Source organism: Paroedura picta, chromosome 12, assembly GCF_049243985.1.
Source record: "Paroedura picta isolate Pp20150507F chromosome 12, Ppicta_v3.0, whole genome shotgun sequence".
Classification (NCBI taxonomy): Eukaryota; Metazoa; Chordata; class Lepidosauria; order Squamata; family Gekkonidae; genus Paroedura; species Paroedura picta.
The window spans coordinates 34464592-34486216 of NC_135380.1; the positions used below are offsets into that span (position 1 = coordinate 34464592).

Genomic DNA, 21625 nt, shown 5'->3' on the forward strand with positions numbered 1-21625 from the left:
GTCAGGTAGTTCACTTAAATGGCCTCCAAACTCATCAGCATCAGAAAGGTACAATTTAGTGGGTCATTGCTTTTAATGCTTTTATTGATGTGTATGTTTTAATGTTTTTACTATGTTTTAATGTTTTTACTATGTTTTAATGTTTTTACTATGTTTTAATGCTTTTACTGATTTGTATGCTCTGGAACATCATGGCTCAGATGTAAGAACTAGTAATGCTGCTGTTAGGAATAAGCAAGTAGAACAGCCAGTTAGTTTTGTTATTTATGTGCATTGTGACTCCACTGAACTATATGCTTTGTTTTTAAGAACTTTTCTTGAATGTTTTCAATAAAGCTCTTTTGCTTCATGGGAGTTACTGGGGAGTAATTTGAACCTACTCGGGCCTAGGTTTGGTTCCCTGACTTCACCAAAGCAGGGTCAGCCTGAGTGTTTTAAGAATCGTGGAAGAGATTTCATAAGGGAAGAGATGGCTCCCAGCTTAGGCCATGAAATCCGAAGCCACAGTTGATTCCTTACTCTTTTGTGAGCTGCAGGACTCTTTGTTGTACTCATGGGCCTTTTTTTTTTTGGAGGACAGAGAGGCTGTGGGGGCTAGAAGGCATTGGCCCCCTTGAGTGGAGGGGACAGACATGGCCACTGAAAGATAAGGGCCCGGGAAACTATTTCTCCCACTAAAGTGAAACTAACCTGACCAGAAACTCCACATGTATGCATGTCGCTCCACAAAGAGGGGGCAGCAATTTTACCTGTTCTTAGTTAAATCATTGTGTTATTCTTTTAAGGGCACATTGCCTAAAGAACAGCAAGAAAAGACTTTGTATCTCACAGCATTCTCTTTGATTGGATTTGAAAAGGTGATCCACTTATGCCCACTGCAGGTGAGTCGGATCCCATGCTTCTTCTGATTAACATCTCTGTTGTCATGTGTGTGTGTTTTTACTGCCCCCCAAAAGAAACTTTGTATAACGATCCTGCACTGGGTTACAGTAAAATTCCATGGAGGCTGCAGATCCATGTGATATAAAAACGCTCCTAATTATGTATACCTTGGCTAGATTCTGATTTGGTTGTATTAAACAAAAGCTCCGAACCTGCGAGTTAGCAACATGACAAAAGTTTTCTGCTTACCTTGCCAGAAATTCCAGGATGCTAAACATAAAGCTGAAGATTACTTGCTGCAGAATTTCCAGTCTGCGCAAAGCACATTTTCCTTGGCAATAGTTACTTATGCACTGACACTTGCAAAATCCAACCAAGCTGGTGCCCGCGCGGCCTTCACTGCTCTGAAGAAGGAAGCCCTTGTGAAAGGTAAAGCTTTTCAACTGATGGCTAAACCCATCTCATCCCAACCCACCCCCCACCCCCTGTCCCTTGACAGTGGCAGCACTGAATGAAGGGAAGAAAAAATACCTCTTGATTTCATGGGTAACCATGATCTATAGCCCTGATCTGGGCTGGCTCTTTTTTTTCCTGTTGTCGATCCTGCTGAATTCAGATCAATCTGAACCTGGGTCTTCTGCCTTTGTTTCCCCCCAAATTGAAACAGATGTTGCATTGTCTGGCTGCTCTCTCCTTCCCTTTTGATTGGGGAAGCTGAGAGGGGGAAGGGGAGTGGTGGTTGCGTAAAGCTCCAGCCGGCATTGAAGAAGCACAAAGCTGGAGAGGGGTTTATTTCCTGCCATTCTTCTCCTTTACAGCCAAAGCAAATGGGGGGAGGGGAGAATGGAGCATGAGGCTGCTTGTTTATTTTTATTTTCCTGAACAAGTGGGGAGGGGAGGAAACGAACAGGGAAAGACAATGCAAAATACAAATCTTGGCACATCTTGGAGTGTACGCTACTCCCCTATCCTTTCCTCTTCACCTCTTAATAATTGGGGGAGGGATGGGATTTTTAGCCGCCATGTTAGTATATTGATATTTTAATGGGAATTTTAATGGGATTAGTTGTTGTGACCCGCCTCGAGCCTATCGGGAGAGGCGGGAAATAAATCTAATAATAATAATAATAACAATAACAACAACAACAACAACAACAACATGGAAGTGTGGGCTTTTGGACAGTCACTTAAAAAATGTGGGCAAAAATAAATCTTGTGTGGGAATGGTAACTGGAAACCATCAGTCTTTAAACTGACACCGTGACCAATCAGCAACAGACTACTGTGCTACGTCAGCATCAGCATTGGAGGCGCAGAGGAGGGGGCGGAACTTAATCTTGCAAAATGCAAGATCCATATTTAATACTGGGGCTTTCAGAGTGGTTTTCTCAAATGTAGCAAGTTATATCTGCTCCTGGATATCACATGGGAAAGGTAGTGTCACTGCGGATCAATCATAGGCTATGCTAAACACATGTGATAACAGAAATAAAAATAGCCACAGCTTTGCAGTGAATACTGGATTCTCACAATGCCATTCCTAGGGCTAGATATAGAATCCTAGGATGGCATAAGGATGCCACTCACAAAAAGATGAAAGAGAGCATTGGAGGTCGGGGGTGAGATGGGAGAGATGGGAGAGGAGAGAACCACAGGAGAGTTGCCCCAGGTTCATTTGTGAACATTCTCAGCACAAAACGGGGTTTCCCAGTGCCACACACCTTTATTTATTTCATTTATTATTTAATTTGTTTCCCACCCCTCACTGTGTCCTAGGGCAGCTAACAAGAATAAGACATACAATGACTTGTAAATTAAAGAATAAAATTAAGAATAAAAATGCTCATTGAAATATCTTATCAACATCACCGCTCCTCCATAAAACAACAGCCAGAACCTCATCTCTTTGGTCCTTGCAGGGTTATAAATGGCTACCTGGGCAAGATGGTAAATTTTCCCCCCAGAAGTAGGGGGGGCATGTCTGTCTGTCTGTCTGTCTTTCTGTCTTTCTGTCTTTCTGTCTGTGTGTGTATGTATGTATGTATGTATGTATGTATGTATGTATGTATGTATGTATGTATGTAGAGGAAGACCCAGTAATGACTACTGTACACAGTAGGTGTACACTGGTCTCAACCAAAGGTTTGGCAGCTTAGTTTTACAGGCCCTGCAGACCTTTTGGAGTTCAGGCAGGGCCCTGATCTCACTAGGGAGTTTAATGCACTAATATGGAGCCAGGGCCAAAAAGGTCAAGGGCAGGCACACCTCTTTGGGGCCTGGGACCACCAGCCTGTTGGCCTTGGCTGAACATAATGCTTTTTGTGGGGGGGGGGAGCATACACAGCTAGGTGGTCCCTTAGATACATTGGACCCAGACCACAGATGGCCTTGAACTATTGTATCTCTGTGGTAAACCACTTCCTGGGGCAAGTTGCCTGGACAGCTTCTTCCTTGCACTGCCACACCTGGTTGTAGCCCCCTGCTCTTTTCTTTTCCTTTCCAGTCAATCCTTTGTATCGCTTCTGGAAAGATTCTTCCAACCGAATTGATCCGCATGCTCCTTCTCAGGGCAGTGCAAAGATGGTCGAGACCACCGCCTACGCTTTGCTCTCCACTCTGCTGCACGGGGACCAAGCCTACGCCAACCCGATTGTCCGATGGTTGTCCGAACAGCAAAGATACGGAGGAGGTTTTTACTCCACTCAGGTACTTTAAAAGGAACCACGCAGAAATGTGGCTTCCATGGCAAATTGTATCTGGCTCCACTTAGGGATCCTTGTAGCTTTCCAGACACCAATCAGTATTTTGGTTTTGAACAATGAAGGCAGCCGTGTTCCTACTGCAGTGCGTCTATCCTATACCCCAAACACTATGGCACATTCTTTTTCCAACCTTATAATACCTTCAAACCGCAGAGCGTTTATGTTAGCCAGACTAAACGTATTTCCTTCTGCAGTGGTTGAAGGCAGGTATAGGAGAATTCCCCGCAATGAAAGAATTTGCAGGTATTGCCATACAGAACCAGACTCAGTTTGCCATATCATTCTGCGATGTGAGTTGTATAACAACAAACGTTCTGCCTTGATCTCCCCACTTCTACCCTTCCCTAATGTCTCAGATGGCAGGGCTCTTGAATTGCTGCTTATCGATAATTGCTCGGAGACCACTGAACGGGTAGCCAAGTTTTTATCTATAGTAATGACCCACAGGGTAAAGAAGTAAACGTCACTGGCTTCATCTTTTTGTATTTGCTGCTCCCTTGCCTGTTGTAACTTTCCTCACAGTTTTTTAGACGTGTATTACAGAACCGATTTGTATATTGTTTTATATTGTGAATGCCATTACAGGTTTTGTATTGTATTGTGTTGTGTTGTATTGTATTGTACTGCAGTGCAACGGAGGCCCTTTGAAATCCTTGGGCTCAAAGGCTCTTAACTGCACCGACTTCTATTCAGGGTTACGTCCCTCCCTGTAACCCGCATCTACTTTTCATCTCATCCCTTTATTGTTGTCTTTGGTTACTTTCGTTTCATTTATACTTTTGGCATCTTAGACCAGCAGCAGACCTAAGAAGTGCACTCTCTCTCTCTCTGCCTTCCTGCTCACTTGCAGGCCCTCTCCTGAGCTGGAGGCCCTGTGATGAATTCCTTTAGTACATACGGATCCAAACGGGGAAGGCATGCCCAGGGTAGGCTGTTGGCAGCTGATTTCTAGCTCTGGAATTTCCTTCTGTTGAAGTCTGAGACTGGATGTCTAGTAATGTTTAGACAGCACTTAGTGGTCAGAGAAAAATATAGGGTTGTTGGGTTGCATTCTTAGTAAGTGTCCGGTTGAGTGTTTCACATATTTCAGCATGGCTCTGTTTGGTATGCAGTGGATTCAGTGAAGTAAAATCCTCCTTCTTTTGAAATGAGGTAGTTGCAGGAATGTAAGATCTGCAAAGAGGAAGCGGCAATTGCATTGTTTCTTTTTCCTTTATGTAAGCATAACCACACTGCTAAAAAGTCAGCTGGGTTGCATTTTTGTTTGTCAGAAGGCACAGGGAAGGGGCTCAACAATGTTAACTTTTTAGGACATTGCAACTGGCACATCTGTAAACCATGTCCCCAAAGTAAAGCCTCTTACAGTTACAGATTCCTTTCCAAAACCGGAAAAGCACCGTAGATGTAACACAACCCACTAAATGACTTAATCAAACCAAAGAGTTTAGTGTTAGATTTTTTTTTTACTAAGAGCAATAAAATATGAATATTAAATAAGCTGCCTGAATTTAGGGGACAACTAAACTATATATTTAAATCAAATATATGCCTAAGAAATATTCTTCCACACCCAGAGTTATGCATGCAAACTTCCTGAACTGAGAATACTTTGTGTATGGCAGCTGGTGTGTGTGTGTGTGCACATGCTGAGACTGTGAGAATAGTTACCTAAGCCATATAAAGCTGCCATTCTCAATCTCAACCTTTTATTTGGCCACAGCTTTCAGGTGCTCTTCTCAGGTCCAGGGCTCCCTGCAGTAGGTTGTCTGCTTGTACAATGAGCTAGGTTTCAAAAGGCCTAAGCTAAGAATCCTGAAGATGAAACTCAAATACTTTGGCCACCTCACGAGAAGGAAGGACTCCCTGGAGAAGAGCCTAATGCTGGGAGCGACTGAGGGCAAAAGAAGAAGGGGAAGACAGAGAATGAGGTGGCTGGATGGAGTCACTGAAGCAGTCGGTGCAAACTTAAATGGACTCCGGGGAATGGTAGAGGACAGGAAGGCCTGGAGGACCATTGTCCATGGGGTTGCAATGGGTCGGACACGACTTCACACCTAACAACAACAACAAAGCTAAGAATGACCCAACTATACTCAATGTACCTTATCTTACATATACTCGTGTGAGATTTCTAGAACATTTGACCCAAAGAAGCATGTGTGTTCCTTTCTGTCCTTGAATGCATTGATTCAAGGATACCCAAAGGATCGGATGACATGATTTCCTTTTCTTTCTCTTGATGAAGGTCAAACATTCTAGTTGCTAATGGCGTCCTATGTGACAAAAAGGGTATTTCATTTGTTCAGTTGCCGCCCCCCCCCACCCTTTGGGCTCTCCTTATCACATTTTCCAATCTGTGCCCCCCTTCCAATGTGCCAGGGTCCCCAAGGAGGCCACATGGCCCCCCTCTGAGAATGGCTGCTCTAAAGAGCTTAATACAGTTCCGCAAGGATTTGAATCTGACCACTTCCGCTTTTTCACCAGCTCCATCACCCTTGCTAAGTTGTATTGAGTTAAAGAAATAGATACTTTGCTTTTTGGGTTTGTAATGCATTTCATTCAATGTGTTTTGTCTGTGTCTGGAAGCCACCCTGAGCCCCTCTCACCCTGTCTTTAATACATTCAACAGGATACGATCAATGCTCTAGAAGCGCTGACGGAGTACTCCATCCTTATTAGACGGCTGGAGCTGGATATGAACGTCAAATTGTCCTACAAGAATCATGGGGATTTTCACGAATACAGAGTTACAAAAAGCAATTACATAGGGAAGCCTGTGGAAGTGAGTGGATTCAGTGCTGAATATTTGACTGAACTATAAGAGCTTCCTACCACAGTGATCTGAATTAATGTCAGTTTCCATTGTTTCTGTACCTTTTTAGGCTCCCTTATATGATGATGTACAGGTGCGCACGGGTAGCAACAGTGGATTAGCAACAGTGAATGTAAGTAAACAGCATCTTGATCTGTTTCCTTAGTATGGATCCAGACACCTACAATACCTGAATGCATTTAGGCAGCTTTTAAAAAATAGCTGCATAAACTCTGAAGCCAGGGGAATTTACATTTGATTTCTTTTTTGGACCTGTGCAGGTGAGAAGTGTGTATTATCAAATGAGTACTTCTGAAGACACTTGTAACTTTGAGCTGAAGATAGAAGTAAAGTTACCTGATGGTAAGGATGTGTCAGGTTCTGCTTATTGGGGTTAAATGTTAAAAAAAAAAAAACATTTGACTGGTGGCACAGAAGCTTTATTCAGTATCCCTGATCCTCCATGTTTCCTGGATAAGGGGATAATACTGTTCAAGCAAAATACAAAGGTGACCTGACTCTGATGGTATCAAGAGACAGAAATTTTACATACAGAAATAGAAGCAGATCTTGCCTGACATATTTGTATAGATGCATTTAATCTATTGTGAACAGATTAACTTCAAAAATGTTAACTTGCTGCAGCTCCAAGCCAGGTAGGAGAGAGAAGAAGAGAAGAAGAGAAGTCCCATATAAGATGAAACAGAAGTCAATCAAAAGCCAAAGAGGCTCAACATCTGATGAGAGGGAGGGGCCCACTGTCGAGAGATTCAGGTGGATAGCCATGTTGGTCTGAAGCAGCGGAACAAAGTTTGAGTCCTTTAAGACCAACAAAGTTGATGGTATCTGAAGAACCTGATGGTATTTGAAGGAGTATGCGTACACACAAAAGTGTATATCTTGAATAAAGCTTTGCTGGGCTTTGTGCCAGTGAGAGAATTCTCTTAACCCCTTCCCTCCCAGACCTTCTTGCAGTTAGAGTTACAATATGCAACACTGCTGCAGTCTGATTCTGGAGCGGTCTCACCCTTCAGGCAGTGTTCTCTCTCTAAGCTGCATGTGTGAGCAGCCACTCTATAATCATCATCATCATCATCTGCATCATCTTCATCATCATTAATGTATTTATTAATCTATATACCACCTCCCCAGTAAGCCAGCTCAGGGCAGAGCGCATCATATCAAAACATAAATCAATAATACAATTAAAACCATTTTTTGAAAAATTAAAATAAAAATTTCGAATAAAATTGAAGATTTGTCAACATTTTAAACAGCACCAACATTTTTATCAATGATCTGGATGAGGGGGTGGGAGGAATCATCATTAAACTGGTAGATGACACCAAATTGGGAGGGGTAGCAAACAACCCAGAAGACAGACATAGAGTCCAGCGAGATCTGAACACACTAGAAAAGTGGGCAAATGAGAACAGGATATACAGAACAGGGATGTACAACAACCAGTTAGCTTATTTACCTGGGGAGCTGATTTTGAAGAGCTGACTGCAAGCCATCCCTTCAATTCCAGGTGCAGAGGAAGAAGATGCTGATGCGTACCACTCGCAGTCTAATCAACTCAGGCGCCTGGTGGCTTGTGCAAAGTAAGTCAGATTGAATTTGTCATTATACGTTTGCTGGCAAAGACAAAGGGCCTTCTTTTAGGCAGCTCATATTTTATGGCACCATTTCAGCACTTTGCCCATTCTTGCTTGGATCTCTGTTCCCTTCCTTCATACCTGATGTTTGTCACTCGGCTCTTGGCGAGCCCCTAATTATCTACTGTTATCAATTGTGTTTTTCTTAGATTAATATATTGGAAGTCACAGAGAGAACGGGGACGCTTCAGACAAACTAAGATTTTTTTTTCACATTATAAAACTAGACAGTACAATGGCTTGGAGCACATGTAATATTCCTAGTCTCCTAACCATGTTTAGATAATTGATTGTGGAATTTTATACTTCATTCTTTCCTACCAACTTGCCTTCCCTTCCCTGCAACTTTGGTTCATCCCTGAGGAAGCGTCCCTCCCAATATGCCCCCTGAAGAGCATCGCGCTCTGCCAGCACCAATTGGTTGGTAATTCCTGGCCCTAAAGCCATTTGCCTGGTCTGGACCAGCAGGGCTATTATGTGGTCTGTCTCTGTTTCCAAGGGACCCTAGAGTTAGTCTGAAAAACCACACACTACAATTGAACTAGTCCTGTGTATTCTTTATTCTGTCGTTGATTTCACAGATGCAAATTCCATCTAAGATGAGGTCACTTTTCTAGAGCTATAAATGAAGTTAGAGGCACGTGAAAAACTGGACTGAAAGAAGGTTATGTGCTCAAATTGACCCAATCGGTTATTTTCCTATTTAAATTTTTATTTAAACTTTGACTAGGTACAAGCCTAGCCGGCTAGAACCACAATCGGCTTCCTCCCATGCTGTGATGGACATATCATTGGCCAGCGGATTGGAAGCCTACTCAGAAGACTTAACTATCGCAAGTATCAAACCCTGCATCACTCAGTCATGGGAGCCAGAAAGGGGGAGCATAAAAGACAATGCCTTCAGACCACCTGGAAGGTGGCAGTTCCTCTTATGTTGGCACCCTAGAAACCCTGGCCGCTGTCTTCTTCACAGACACTTTCCAGTTTACTTTGTCCATCATATCAATATCCCAGATTTCTCCAAGGAACTCAAGGCAGAATTCAATTGCAGTTGTTGATCTCTGTTATCCTCCCTAGTGACCCCAAGAGAAAGTGACCCGCCAAGGAGTGTTTCATGGACCAGCAGGGATTTGAACACAATTCTCCCCAGCCTTTCTAGTTCTAGATATCTAATAGCTAGATATTTATACCTTTTCCCTTTCTCCATGGGCTCAGGATGGTTTCCAAGGTTCTCCCATCCCCGTTTCTATCTGTATAAGAACTCTGTGGGGCCAGCTGGGAGAGAGGGACTGGCTTAGGGTCACCTGGCAAGTGCCCTGGCCTGGAAAGCCCAGGCAAACTCATTCCCATTGGATCTTGGAAGCTAAACAGGGCTGACCCTGGCTAGTATTTGGACGGGAGACTGTGTGTCAGGGTTTTTTTTAATGAGTAATGGAGTTAAAGGATGTGGAGAGTTGAGCCTTCCCCTCACCCAGGGCTTATCCACGTTTACCATCTCACAGAAGTGCTTTTGTCTCGTTCAGCTTCCTGCCTGAATTGGAGGGCAACTTGGAAGGGGGGTACAGTTTGCACAGGGAGTAAGCTTTTGAAAGCAGACCCCTCTTTCAGATACCTGGTGCAAATTAGGTTGGGGCCCGGGGCACATTTAAGCCCAACAACGTTTTATTAAAGGTATAAGTTTTCATGTGCACATACACTTTAGCAGATCCGATACACTCTGGGTTCAGAAATACCCGAGATTTTAGGGGTAGAGTTGGGAGTGTATTTGGGATGGGAAGGAGCCTCGGTGAAGCATAACACCATGGAGTCCACTCTCCAAAGCAGCCATTCTCTCCAGGGAAACTGATTTCAGTCACTTAGAGATGGGGTATAATTCCAGAAGATCTCCAGGTCCCACCTGGGGACTGGCATCCCTGGCACATGCTGATCAGATGCATGCATACAAGTTTATATCTTAAAAAAGACTGTGTTGGTCTTAAAGATGCCCCCAGACACAAACTTTGTTCTGCTGCTTCAGACTAACACGGCTCCCTGCTTGAATCTGATGCAAATTAGTTGGTGAATTCTCTCTCTCCTTTTTCTCAGCTTGCAAATGGAGTGGATCAGCTGATATCAAATTATGAGATAAAAGATGGTCATGTAGTGGCACAAGTAGACTCAGTAAGTCCCATTAACTCATGTGGTTTTATCTGATATGATCTTTTGTGTTGATCTTTGACGGCAATCATTCATTCGTTCATTCGTTCATATTACATGAAGATTCAGTATTGGCGGTTAATTTTTCAACAGTTTTGTGCCCAGACTGTATATACTCTGCATCAGAATAAATGTATTGTACCTTTGTTTAAGGTAGTTTAACTTTCTTGGGAATCCCAGTTTGACTGAACAACACAGTTAAATTCTGCTCTGAGAATGTTTTGGTGCAGTGCACATAAATTACACAAACTTGTATGGATTTGCTAAAGTTGCAAAAGTTTCTCTGTTTCTGTTGACTACGGGAAGGGGCAAAGTAAGACACCGTAGTGCTCCCTTCACTTACATATCAATATATCGAATTCTCAGCATGGTCTCATGGGTGGATAGATCAAGGCCACATCAAGAGGAAACAGATATTTCAAACCTTGGAAGAATCTGAAAACCTAAAAGAAGAACAGAGTGGGGAATTTAGATCCCCTAATAACAAAGGAACACTGCCTGTGCTTATACAGACAGTGTCAACTTACCATCAGTGGGCAGGGGAGGAGGAACAAGCCAGCTCCATGTGTCTGGACACAGTTGGAGCAATGGCTTAGGCACTTCTGCCATCTGCCCACACAATCCCTGCCACTGCCAGTTCTCCGCAGGCCAGTCAGTGGGGAGGAGAAGCAGAAGACACAATGCCCCTGCCCAGCCAAGGTGGTGATGCTGCAGATGAATGGGTGAAAAGAAACAGGAATTTCTGCCTCCCACCACTTCAGGCAGGCTGGTCTGAGAGCAGAAGCTGCCTCCTGCCACTTGAGCCAGGCAGGGGAGGCGGATCTTCTGCTGCCCACTCCTGCCTGCAGCATGAGCCTGGCAGGTGGAGGTGGCAATTGTAGCCTTGCTGTTGGGTAGGCTGCCTGGTGAGCAGCTGGCCCCCTGAGCAAAGTAGGGAGGCTGTCTGGCAGGTCCTCCACTTGTAGGAACCTTCATCTCTCTCTGCCAAAGCTCCTGTGAATTCAGCAAGCATGGCAGCATATGTACAAGCCCCGCTTTTCAAACATAAGAACTAGAAATTTTGTTTTTATAAATAGGTCATCATAATAATGCAGAGATATTTAGCCCTCTGTATTAAATTCTGTGTTTGCACCAAATTTGGGGATGCAGAAGTCTCTGCTCAGTGCCATCTCTGTGATAAGGGCATTTTGGCACAACCAACAAATTTCAGCAGAACTGTTCTTGGAGTGGGGCTAAGCTCACGCTGACCCTCAGCTGGACAGGGAGCTGATCCATTAAAGAAACGTGAGAACTATTGAGCCCTTCAACACAAGGAGAGTGCAAAAGAAAAAAAAAACCAAGACCACCTTGCAAAGGGCAAACAGTTCACGTGGATCGATCTGCCTTTACTTGCCCACTATTCTAACAGATTCCTGCCGGCAAATTCCTGTGCATTGGGTTCCGAGTAGCAGAGATTTTCCGTGTCGGGATGCCCAGCCCCAGAACCTTCACCGTCTATGAATATCACGCTCCTGGTAAGGAGTCTCTTCCTGCCCATTTCCTCTATTTGATTCCCACAGACAAGGAGGGAAAGGGCCTCCACAGGTGAAGTTCTGAGTGACGGCATTCTTATGCAGGCATGTTGATTTGCTGTGCATCAGTTATGTAAGTTTTGCCATAGTCCCATCTTGCAACAGTTTGCTTAACCAGTCCGAAATATCCGGTAAAATTTATTTTTTTCCCCATCTTGATACATAAAGGATCCTGGCAGCTGCTACCGTGTAGTTAAGAAGCTCATTATACATTTTAATATTATTTGGTCATCATATTTAATAGCATCCATTTTGGATCTAGAAGCAGCACTGCATTTATGGTTTGCAGGAATGGAATTTCCAGTGTTCTAGTGACTGTTTATTTGAGGGAAGCGCGGAAGCCTCTTTAGGGAGTAGTTACACAGCCTTCGGGGAGGGCGGTATAGAAATACAATAAATAAATAAATAAATAAATAAATAAATAAATAAATAAATAAATAAATAAGTAAAATTGCTCTGGCTTCCCCCAGATCCAGAATGGATTTCTGCACCTGATTGTATTTGCTCACACTTCCTGGCTTATGACATAAGCAACCGCTATGCTGTAGCTTTCTTCAAATAACTTTAGGATGCTTTGGGCTGATCCTGCGTTGAGCAGGGGGTTGGACTAGATGACCTGTATGGCCCCTTCCAACTCTATGATTCTATGATTCTGTGATTCTATGATTCTATGATTCTATAACCTTTCCCTTTTTCTTTTCCGCAGACAAACAGTGCACTATTTTTTACAACCCGTATGGAGAAGACTCTCTTGTAAAACTCTGTGAAGGCAGCGAGTGCAAATGTATGGAAGGTAAGCTCCCACCCTGGTGGTAAAGCTTGCTTTGGAAGCATATTCCACTGAGCTGTCCGTTGGAAAAGGAAAGATGCTCTATCCATGCTGTTAGCCAGTGGCCCAAGAACCCCCTCTCTTCTGTCCCAGGGAGAACATCAGGAGAAAGGGGATGGCAGTTCAGCCCAAACCATTGGTCAGGGGATAAGCACCTGCAGAGGGTTTACTCCTCCCCATTTCCTTCTAGAGCAGGGGAGACCAAATTGTGTCTCTTCAGATGTCCATGGACTACAATTACCATGATCCCCTGCCAGCATGGAGAGCCACAGTTTGGCCCACCCCTGCTCTAGAGAGTATTCTGTGCTAGTTGCAAGTTGTACAGAGACTGCACAGATGTGAGGAGAAAGACACTATTACTTTGATCTGCTGCAAACCATCTGAAAGACCATTTAATCATAAGGCATGGCTTGTGTCTTGGAAAGCACTGATGGAAGGCTTGCTGAGTTGCCCCACATTCCTCTGTCCCCCGAGGCTTCTTACAGTCCCTGGAAAGATCATTCCTAGACTACCATCATTCCTAGACTCAGGACCCCCATGGATGAAGAGCTGCTGTTAGAAGAGATAGGAGGACCCATTTTTCAACTTTCCCCATCCTCACTACATCTCCCCTACACCTTCATTTTTTTCATCTGTTTTGGACCTGCAACCCCGTAAATAATAGTTCAAGGGGTATGTGTATCAAAATCTGAGTCTGTCAGCACCTTAAGGTTCTAACAAGATTTCAATAATATAAGCCAGCTTTTTTCAACTTTTTTTACCCTTGATTCTTCAGGCTTTGAGAAACCCCAGAAGTGGTGCGATCGTGCAGAATGTGGTTGGGAAGCAGAGCTATTTAGATGCCCACCTAGGACCCCTTCCCACCCCCTCTAGGCCTATCGCTGGTCATTTTGGGAAGGGGAGGGGGTTGACATGACCATATATGGTCATATCACCCAATAAACATTTAACACATTCCAAAATTATATAAAAAGTAATTAACTCCCACCCAATTGGGAAATCCTTCCGGGGCCATCAAGAAACCCCAAGCTTTCATGAAACCCTGCTTGGGAAAGCCTGGCATAAACTTTCAAGGGTCAACATACACATCAGAGTAAGGGAGCTCTGGCCCTTAAAACTTCACCTGGAGATGTTGTTGGTCTTTAAGGTATGACCAGACTTGAATCTTGTGCTTTGATTCCAAAAGGGAGTGCCAGAGGGCAAAGGAAGGGCAGAGGGGAAGTTTAGCATTCCGCTGATAGGATGCCTGCTCTTGGAGGTGTGATAAGATGCCTGCTCTTTTTTTAAATCTCAAGAGTACAGCCATTGTATTTTCTGTGTGTTTATTTACTCATTTCAATTCAGATTTACTTATCTTATATATGAGGTTTATAGCATAGCCAGGACATCTGAGGATGGTTGGGCAGCCAGGCAAGAGATGTTGGGAGGTGGCTTGCCATTGCCCGCCTCTGCATTGTGACCCCTCGTGTTCGTGAGCTAACTGCATTGGATGCTTTCCAAGACAGTTCAACATTCCATTGCAACGTAGCCCCGCTTGCCAGGAGGGAAGTGTTAACGGATGTAACTGAATCAGGCAAACGGGCTGCCTGACAGAATGTTAGCTGCTCCAATGTCTCCCTCTCTTCAGCAGAGACGTTTTTCCCAACTCTTCCTCTTGATCCTTGAACTAGAGATGTCAGGATTGGATCAAAGACCCTTACCCTTGGAAAGCATATGTGTTTTCACCCGGGCACAAAGCTTGTCCATTCATCCTGTGCTTATTTATTGGCTGTATTCACAAGACACATTTGGGCCCCCAAAGCAATTGACCATAAAACCAAATCAAAACAATGCACACTCTCAGAGTATTAAAGGAAGCCAGTTTCAGTGGGAGAAGGCATTCATAGGGCATGAAGGTGTAAGAGGTGTCCATTTGGCCCGGAGGGACGGACCAAATCCAATGGGATGAAATTAATTCAAAAGAAATCCCATCTAAACATCCGGAAGAAGTTCCTGAAAGTTAGAGCGGTTTCTCAGTGGAACAGGCTTCCTCGGGAGGTGGAAGGTTCTCCCATCTTTGGAAATGCTTAAACAGAGGCTGCATGGGCACCAGGAACAGTGTTGGTGGGCGCATGGCACCACACTGGGGACCCCTACCCTAGATACTCTGCCTTCTTCATGGGGATGGGGGCAAGACCAAGGGAAAGAGCAGGACCCTGCACCACTAGATGTTGATGTGTATCCTCTTTTCCCCAAAATGAGGTCAAGATTATAATTATTATTTATTATATTTATATACCGCCCTCCCCAAAGGCTCAGGGTGGCCCATTTTATCTTTAAAAGTGGCTTCTAATCTGGAGAACCAGGTTGGATCCCCCTTTCCTCTTCCACATGCAGCCAGCTAGGTGGCCTTGGGCCAGTCATAGTTCTCTTAGAGCTGTTCTTTCAGAGCAGTTCTCATAGAACTTTCTCAGCCTTACGTACCTCACGGGGTATCTGTTGTGGGGAGAAGAAAGGTAGGCCACTTTGAGACTCCTTTGGGTAGTAAAAAGCAGGATGTAAAAAACCACCTCCTCTGGGAAGTAAGTTAGGCTATAACAGCACAATCCTGGGCAGATTTACACGCTTCCAAGTCCAGCAAAGTCATAGAAGTGCTTAAGATTGCACTGTAAGGGAAAGGGAGATGCCCTAATGACGTTTATGGTTGCATGGCGCTCAGGATAAGGTTTTCCGGAGAAGATTTTCCTGCTTTCATTGTTTTTCTGTCTCTTCAAACACAGTGGAATGTGGGCGCATGCAGAACAGACTAGATCCTTCCATTAGTATTCAGACCAGAACCGAAGCCGCCTGCCAGAATGACATTGCCTACGGTAAGAGTGGAGCTGGTAGAACACACGAGGTGCAGAAAGTGGGGAAGCAAATCAGCATGTGTTTGTTGTGGAACTAGAGGCACAGGCCAAGAAATTCCTTCACTGCTGCCTTCACTAGGGAGGCCACAGAGGCAGGGTTGGAACCAAAAATGGGAGCCAGCTAGGGGTAGTGGATACGAGGAGCGGCCTTTAATCTAGAGAACCAGGTTAGATCCCCTGGCTCTTCTTCTACCTGCAGCCAGTGGGGTGACCTTGGGCTAGTCACAGTTCTCTCAGGGATCTCTAGGCCTCATCTACCTCACAGGGGAGAAGAAGGGGAGGCAATTTTGGGGAGAAGAAGGGGAGGCAATTGTAAGCTGCTCTGAGATACATGGGGCCTGCTGGGTGACCTTGCGCCAGTCACAGTTCTCTCAGAGCTCTCTCACCCCTCACCTACCTCACAGGGTGTCTGTTGTGGGGAGAGGAAGGGGAGGCAATTGTAAGCTGCTCTGAGACTCTTGGGGCCTGCTGGGTGACCTTTTGCCAGTCACAGTTCCTTCAGAGCTCTCTCTTGGCCTCACCAACCTGTTGTGTCTGTTGTGGGGAGAGGAAGGGGAGGCAATTGTAAGCTGCTTTGAGACTCCATTGAGTAGTAAAAAGTGGCCTACAAAAAAAAACAGCGCTTCTTCTGAAACCAATGATGCAGAATTATGCAAGCCAAGCTTTAGAAGGAGGCCATGGGCTGGCAGCTGCAAGGTCAGCAGCTACTACTGGTGAACTCTGGCTGTGTTGTTGCTGGAAAGGGCTGGATTGGAGCAGAAGCAGCAGGGGTGCAGGGTCAGCTGCTGCAGGACCTGGGAGAGCTCCCAGGGAAAGCAGATGTTGATCTGACCAGGCCCAAAGATCAACTGAGCCTGGTACTTCTTTGATAGTACAATCCTAAGCTACATTACATCTCTGTTGGTTTACTGAAGTTAATGGACTCAGAAGTAGCATAATATTATTATTATTATTATTATTATTATTATTATTATTATTATTATTATTATTATTATTATTATTATTATTATTATTATTATTATTATTATTATTATTATTTCTTATTTGGATTTCTTGCCTGCCACTATCAGCAAGCCATCTTGCAGCAGGTTACAGTAATGAAACCCCACAAAACAATTAAATTCCCACATTATAATATATGGTACCCCGGTGGCGAACTAAACCCCCCCCCCCCGCATAACGACCACCCACCCAGCCCCTCAGGGGTAAGGGGAGACCTGCTGCTTCGGTTAATGCCTCAAGCAGAGATACGTGATACGGGAAAGAGCTCTGCTCCAGCTATGTATTGCAGCATTATTTAGTGGCTTCAGATTTTGGCCTTTGCCTCCTCTGATATGGCTTTGGGTGGCCCAATCGTGACCCTTCCTCCAAAAGTCTTCCACCCACCCTTAGTTTGGAGTCTGTTGTTCTTTTTAATAAGCTCTTCAAAGAATTCTAGCCCTCTCGGAATCTAGGTTTAATAGAAGCTTGGAAGTATTTCCCATGCTTCTTATAGCCAAGTTATTGGGTTTTTAAAAAAATTAATGGAAGGTTACACTTTGCCCTTTCACTCCCAAAAGTTTGCTTTAAAAGTGGACCAGCCTTCAGCATAGTCTACCACTCGGTCTTACTCTGAAAGTCACTGTTCTCAGTGCGCCTTCTTGGGATGGGGTGGGGTAATTATATTGCACCCATTCATTGAAAGTGACTGGATGATCCCAGAATGCACAATGCAAAGACTCAGCAACATTGACTGGAAGGGGACAGACTAGTAAAGCGTGCAGAGACACAGTGAGCAGCCTCTTCAGTTGATGGATGCTCTGGTCTTTCAGGAGCCTTTAAGTATTCAGTCGATTTAACTGGATTAAGGGACTGCAAAATCTTCTGGGCGGGCGATTCAGGCTTGAGGTCATGATCACAAAAATCATAGAAACAGGCATCTTTGCTCAGAGAGCAGGAACACTTTCCTCCCACCTACAACAACAACAACAACAACAACAACAACAACAACAACAACAACAACAACAACAACAACAACAACAACAACAACAACAACAACATTTTTATAATGCAAACTTCCCTGCTGGTTCAGGGTGGGCAACAACAGAATAATATAAAAGTTTACAGAATTAATTTACAGAATTAAACAGTAATGATAAAAATTTAAGTTCAAACTATATTATCGAAACCTAAAAACCTTGCAGAGGGGGGACTAATTTCTGTTGGGCAGATTGATGTTTTGTGGAAGGGATATCTCAAATTTAAGAAGGGAACATCTTTGTCATCCACTGCTATTAATGCATATTGTTTTCCCCCTCTCTAGTTTATAAAGTCAACATCTTGTCCTCCAGTGAGGAAGGCAGCTTTGTGAAATATACTGCAACTCTACTGGATCTCTATAAAAGGGGTGAGAGCCCTTGCTGTTTGACAGCAGATTATTCCATCTCTATAAGGTCATAAGGATTGCCTCGTTGGATCAGACCAAGAGTCCATGTAGTCCAGTGTCTCCAACACTGACTTAAAGGCAATGCTGGAGTTACCAAACCACCTGAGCAAATGGTGAAAGATTTTGGAGGTGGTGCCTGGAGAGGGTGGAGTTTGGAGAGGATGTGATGACTCTTCTGGGTGATGGTCCAGGCTGCCTCCTCTCATCTCTCTGGCCTATACCATAGAGACCAAAGGAAATTCTTAGAGTGTCACTGCATCTAGGCCATTTTTCTCCTGCTCTTCAGTTCCTTATGGGCAGGAAACTGGGTCTGGAGGTTTGTACTTCCTGCCCTGCACAAATAGATAGGAGGTCTGGGCAGGACATATCCCTGTAATTATTTTGCCTCCAAGTTAATCTTGGATGCTCCCATTTGATTTGTCCTAATATCAAGTGATTGGGACATTCAAAAATTGCTTTACCTTTTGTTGCTATGTGCAGTTTGGCTGGCTTGCAGGAGGCATATACATGGTTTGCACCCTAAGCACCTCTTAAGCAGAGCACTTTCTCTCCACTTCTGGCACTCCCTTGCCTTAGTGGGCGCGCCTGATCAGGTCAGTTTGTGAGGTTGAGGAGACTGTGGTGACCAGCACAGTCTTGCCCTGCTGAAACTAGCTAATGTCTGGGTCCCTCCTAATCTGTATTCATTTCTTTTCCAAGGGGAGGCATTTGCTCAGAAGAACGATGAAATCATCTTCATTAATAAGAAGACCTGCAATGCTGTTCAGCTCAACCTAGGAGCAAACTACTTGATCATGGGGAAAGAGGCCTTGAAAACAGGACATGGAGCAAATACCAAGTGAGCAAGCCAACTGCTCCTTGAGCATGTTCCTTCCTTCATTCATTCATTCATAGTGTGGCATAGTATTGTTTGTATTTAGATTTAGTTTATTTATATGGTTTTAAGAGCAGAGTACAAGAACTTAAAATGAATTGTTTGTATTTGTGAGCCACCTGGAGCAGGACAGGAGAGTTGGTGTATCCGTCCCCTAATTAATTACATAAATTTAGCAAGCAGCACATTCAGCCAAAGTGGAGTCCTTCTGGGACTTCAGCACTTTATGATATATGTGATGTTTGCTGTTTACTAAAAACCATCCCTGTAGGTAGAAAACTAGCACATCTAGGGAAATGCTTCTAGCTGAGCCTTGCTTCCAGCAATGACTCTTTTCAATGGGGAGGGGGAGGCTGGTGCTAAACGGGAACCATTGGATTTAAAATTATTACAACAACTTTTTGAAAAGTTGAATTGTAGTGGTAATATGATATTGAAAATTGCCAAGGTATTCCATGTTATTTTCAAGGTGCTCCATGAAATAGTGCCAATAACTCCAAGACTATCAGATCATGGGGAATGGGAGGGAGAGATGGGAAGAAAAACTCCCCCATCGAGGGCATAATATGTTGTTAGAAGCCTGGAGCTGGAGCCAAAAAGGGCAGCCCAGTTCCTGATTCTCCCCTTCCATATAATTTACTCCATATCCTTGCAGAGTTTTGCTGTGCCTCCTCCACATTGTATCATTGGCTGCTATTTTTAGGGGTGGAGAAATATTCAAAGGACCTAATTGCATGTTAAACAGTTTACAAATCTGCCCCATGTTCTATCAAACCAGTTCTTTGTTGAAATGTAATTCTTGGGGGGGGGGTCATGCAGATCAGGACAACAGTGTGCATGTCTCCCCTGTGCCACTTTCCCCACCCGAAATGGTCCCCATTAAACTATTTACCCCATGGGGGAAACTGTACTGATGTATACTGGTGGTACATGTATTTCCTTAGCATTCAGGTTAGGAAAACAGGAGAGGAGGACAAATTTTAACCCCTTTTGTACCACAGTCCTAATCTGAATTGGGCCCCCACAAACCTGAAAGTTAAATTTTAGAAATCACTGGGTGATCCAGATCTGGAATTCACAGTACATTCTTGGTTTGACAGAACTGTGGTGGATCCATGTACTGTGTAGTTAGGCCCCTGTTGTAATGAAGATTGGGTATTACCTAGCTGTTGAGGTGGAGAACTGTACACAGGGTTGCCATTTTTAGTAGCAGTTTGGTGTTTCTTAGAACATGTAGTTCAGCTCTGAATTTCTCAGTTCTCACTCTGGGTCTTTCACATGGGGAAGACAGTCAGAAGTTCCACTTTGTATGTCTGAGTGATTGCACTTTCTTCTTTTCTTACTTGCAAATTTTTCTTCTCTCTTTTAAGGTACCAATATCCCTTAGATGGCATGACATGGATTGAGTGGTGGCCTTCTGCTTCATCCTGCAACTCTTGTCAAGATTTTGTAGACACAATGGAGGATTTTGCAGAGGAACTTTTAATCAGTGGCTGTTAAACTACCAGAGATCTCCTGCAGGCAGCCTTCAGACCAAAGTGGTCAACGTTCCCTGCAGTGTGTATTTTCTGCAATTCGTCCTGACTGTCTGTGAAGATCTTAGTTGATTTAACTAGGAGAGTTGAATGTGTCTATATCTGCATTAACACTTAGATTTGCCAGAAATGCCTTGACATTTCTAGCTTTTTGCAAATATTTTTATATAGTGAGAACCATGCTTACAAGATGACAAAGACATTTGGAAACAAGTAAGCCAAAATGAAGCTGCATACATTTTTAGTAGCGAGATGCTGTGTAAATATTTCATACCAGACATTAAATTTTATATACAGAGACTGCAATAATTGACCAAAAAGAGCTCATATCTATTCAATCTGCTTTCCTTCAGCCTCAATAAAACTATTATTATTATTATTATTATTATTATTATTATTATTATTATTATTATTATTATTATTATTATTATTATTCCTTCCCACTTGCAAGGAATTTATGGTGGTATGTTTGTTTGCTTTCTCCCCTTTTTGGTCCCCATTTGGTCCATTTATTATGGTCCTTCTTTCTCATCAAAACTTTCTCATCAAAAATTTAACAATGTAATGGTGGCCCAAGTTCAGTCACGGAAAAGAGGTGGATTTGAGAGGTGTTCTCCACCCTACTCCAACACATGTAACTTTTGAATCACAAAATCTTTTGTCTGTTGTATTTTGCATTTCATACTTGCTGGGACTATAGAAAGCAAGGATATGTGTCAAGAATATGTGTCATGGATAGTACCTAAGGTTAGCAACATTTCCCTCCCAGGCAGCCAACTTCTGGAAATATTTTAAAAGCCATTTGCAATTGGTTTTGGGTGGCCTCTCAAGCAATAGATACCTATGTAGTCATTTAAGAAAGAAAGTCCAATCTTCCCCCCCTCCCCCAATGTAAAATTGATTAGACGGCAAGCTGTTTGGTCTAGTCACATTCATGCTTCCTTTGCATTAGGTGGGATCAGAGCAGGGGTGGCCAAACTAGCTCTCTAGATGTCCATGGACTACAAATACCATGAGCCCCTGCCAGCAGTCCATGGACATCTGGAGAGCTACAGTTCGACCACCTCTGAATTAAAGGAAGCGATGAGGAGATTGTAGGAGGTTCCCCCCCCCCTTAAGCAAGGTGTCCTGCTTCTCTGTTATGATTTAAAATGGTAATCAGGGCTAATGGTGCTTCCGTTTCCTCCAGGGTT

The 21625-nt window shown here is 43.7% G+C and overlaps 1 protein-coding gene across 1 annotated transcript in view; it reads left to right on the forward strand.

Annotated features, from left to right (window-relative positions):
* Positions 1-20811, forward strand: part of C5 (complement C5) — a 61874-nt gene extending 41063 nt beyond the window's left edge. The window contains exons 27-41 of the mRNA XM_077305389.1: positions 786-881; positions 1140-1311; positions 3386-3588; positions 6274-6426; positions 6527-6589; positions 6738-6819; positions 7988-8060; positions 8845-8947; positions 10200-10274; positions 11719-11824; positions 12588-12674; positions 15470-15559; positions 17901-17984; positions 18723-18861; positions 20268-20811. Coding sequence (XP_077161504.1) covers positions 786-881; positions 1140-1311; positions 3386-3588; positions 6274-6426; positions 6527-6589; positions 6738-6819; positions 7988-8060; positions 8845-8947; positions 10200-10274; positions 11719-11824; positions 12588-12674; positions 15470-15559; positions 17901-17984; positions 18723-18861; positions 20268-20397 — 1656 coding nt within the window. The 3' untranslated portion in view covers positions 20398-20811. The remainder of the gene's footprint in view (positions 1-785; positions 882-1139; positions 1312-3385; positions 3589-6273; positions 6427-6526; positions 6590-6737; positions 6820-7987; positions 8061-8844; positions 8948-10199; positions 10275-11718; positions 11825-12587; positions 12675-15469; positions 15560-17900; positions 17985-18722; positions 18862-20267) is intronic.
* The last annotated feature ends 814 nt before the right edge of the window (positions 20812-21625 follow it).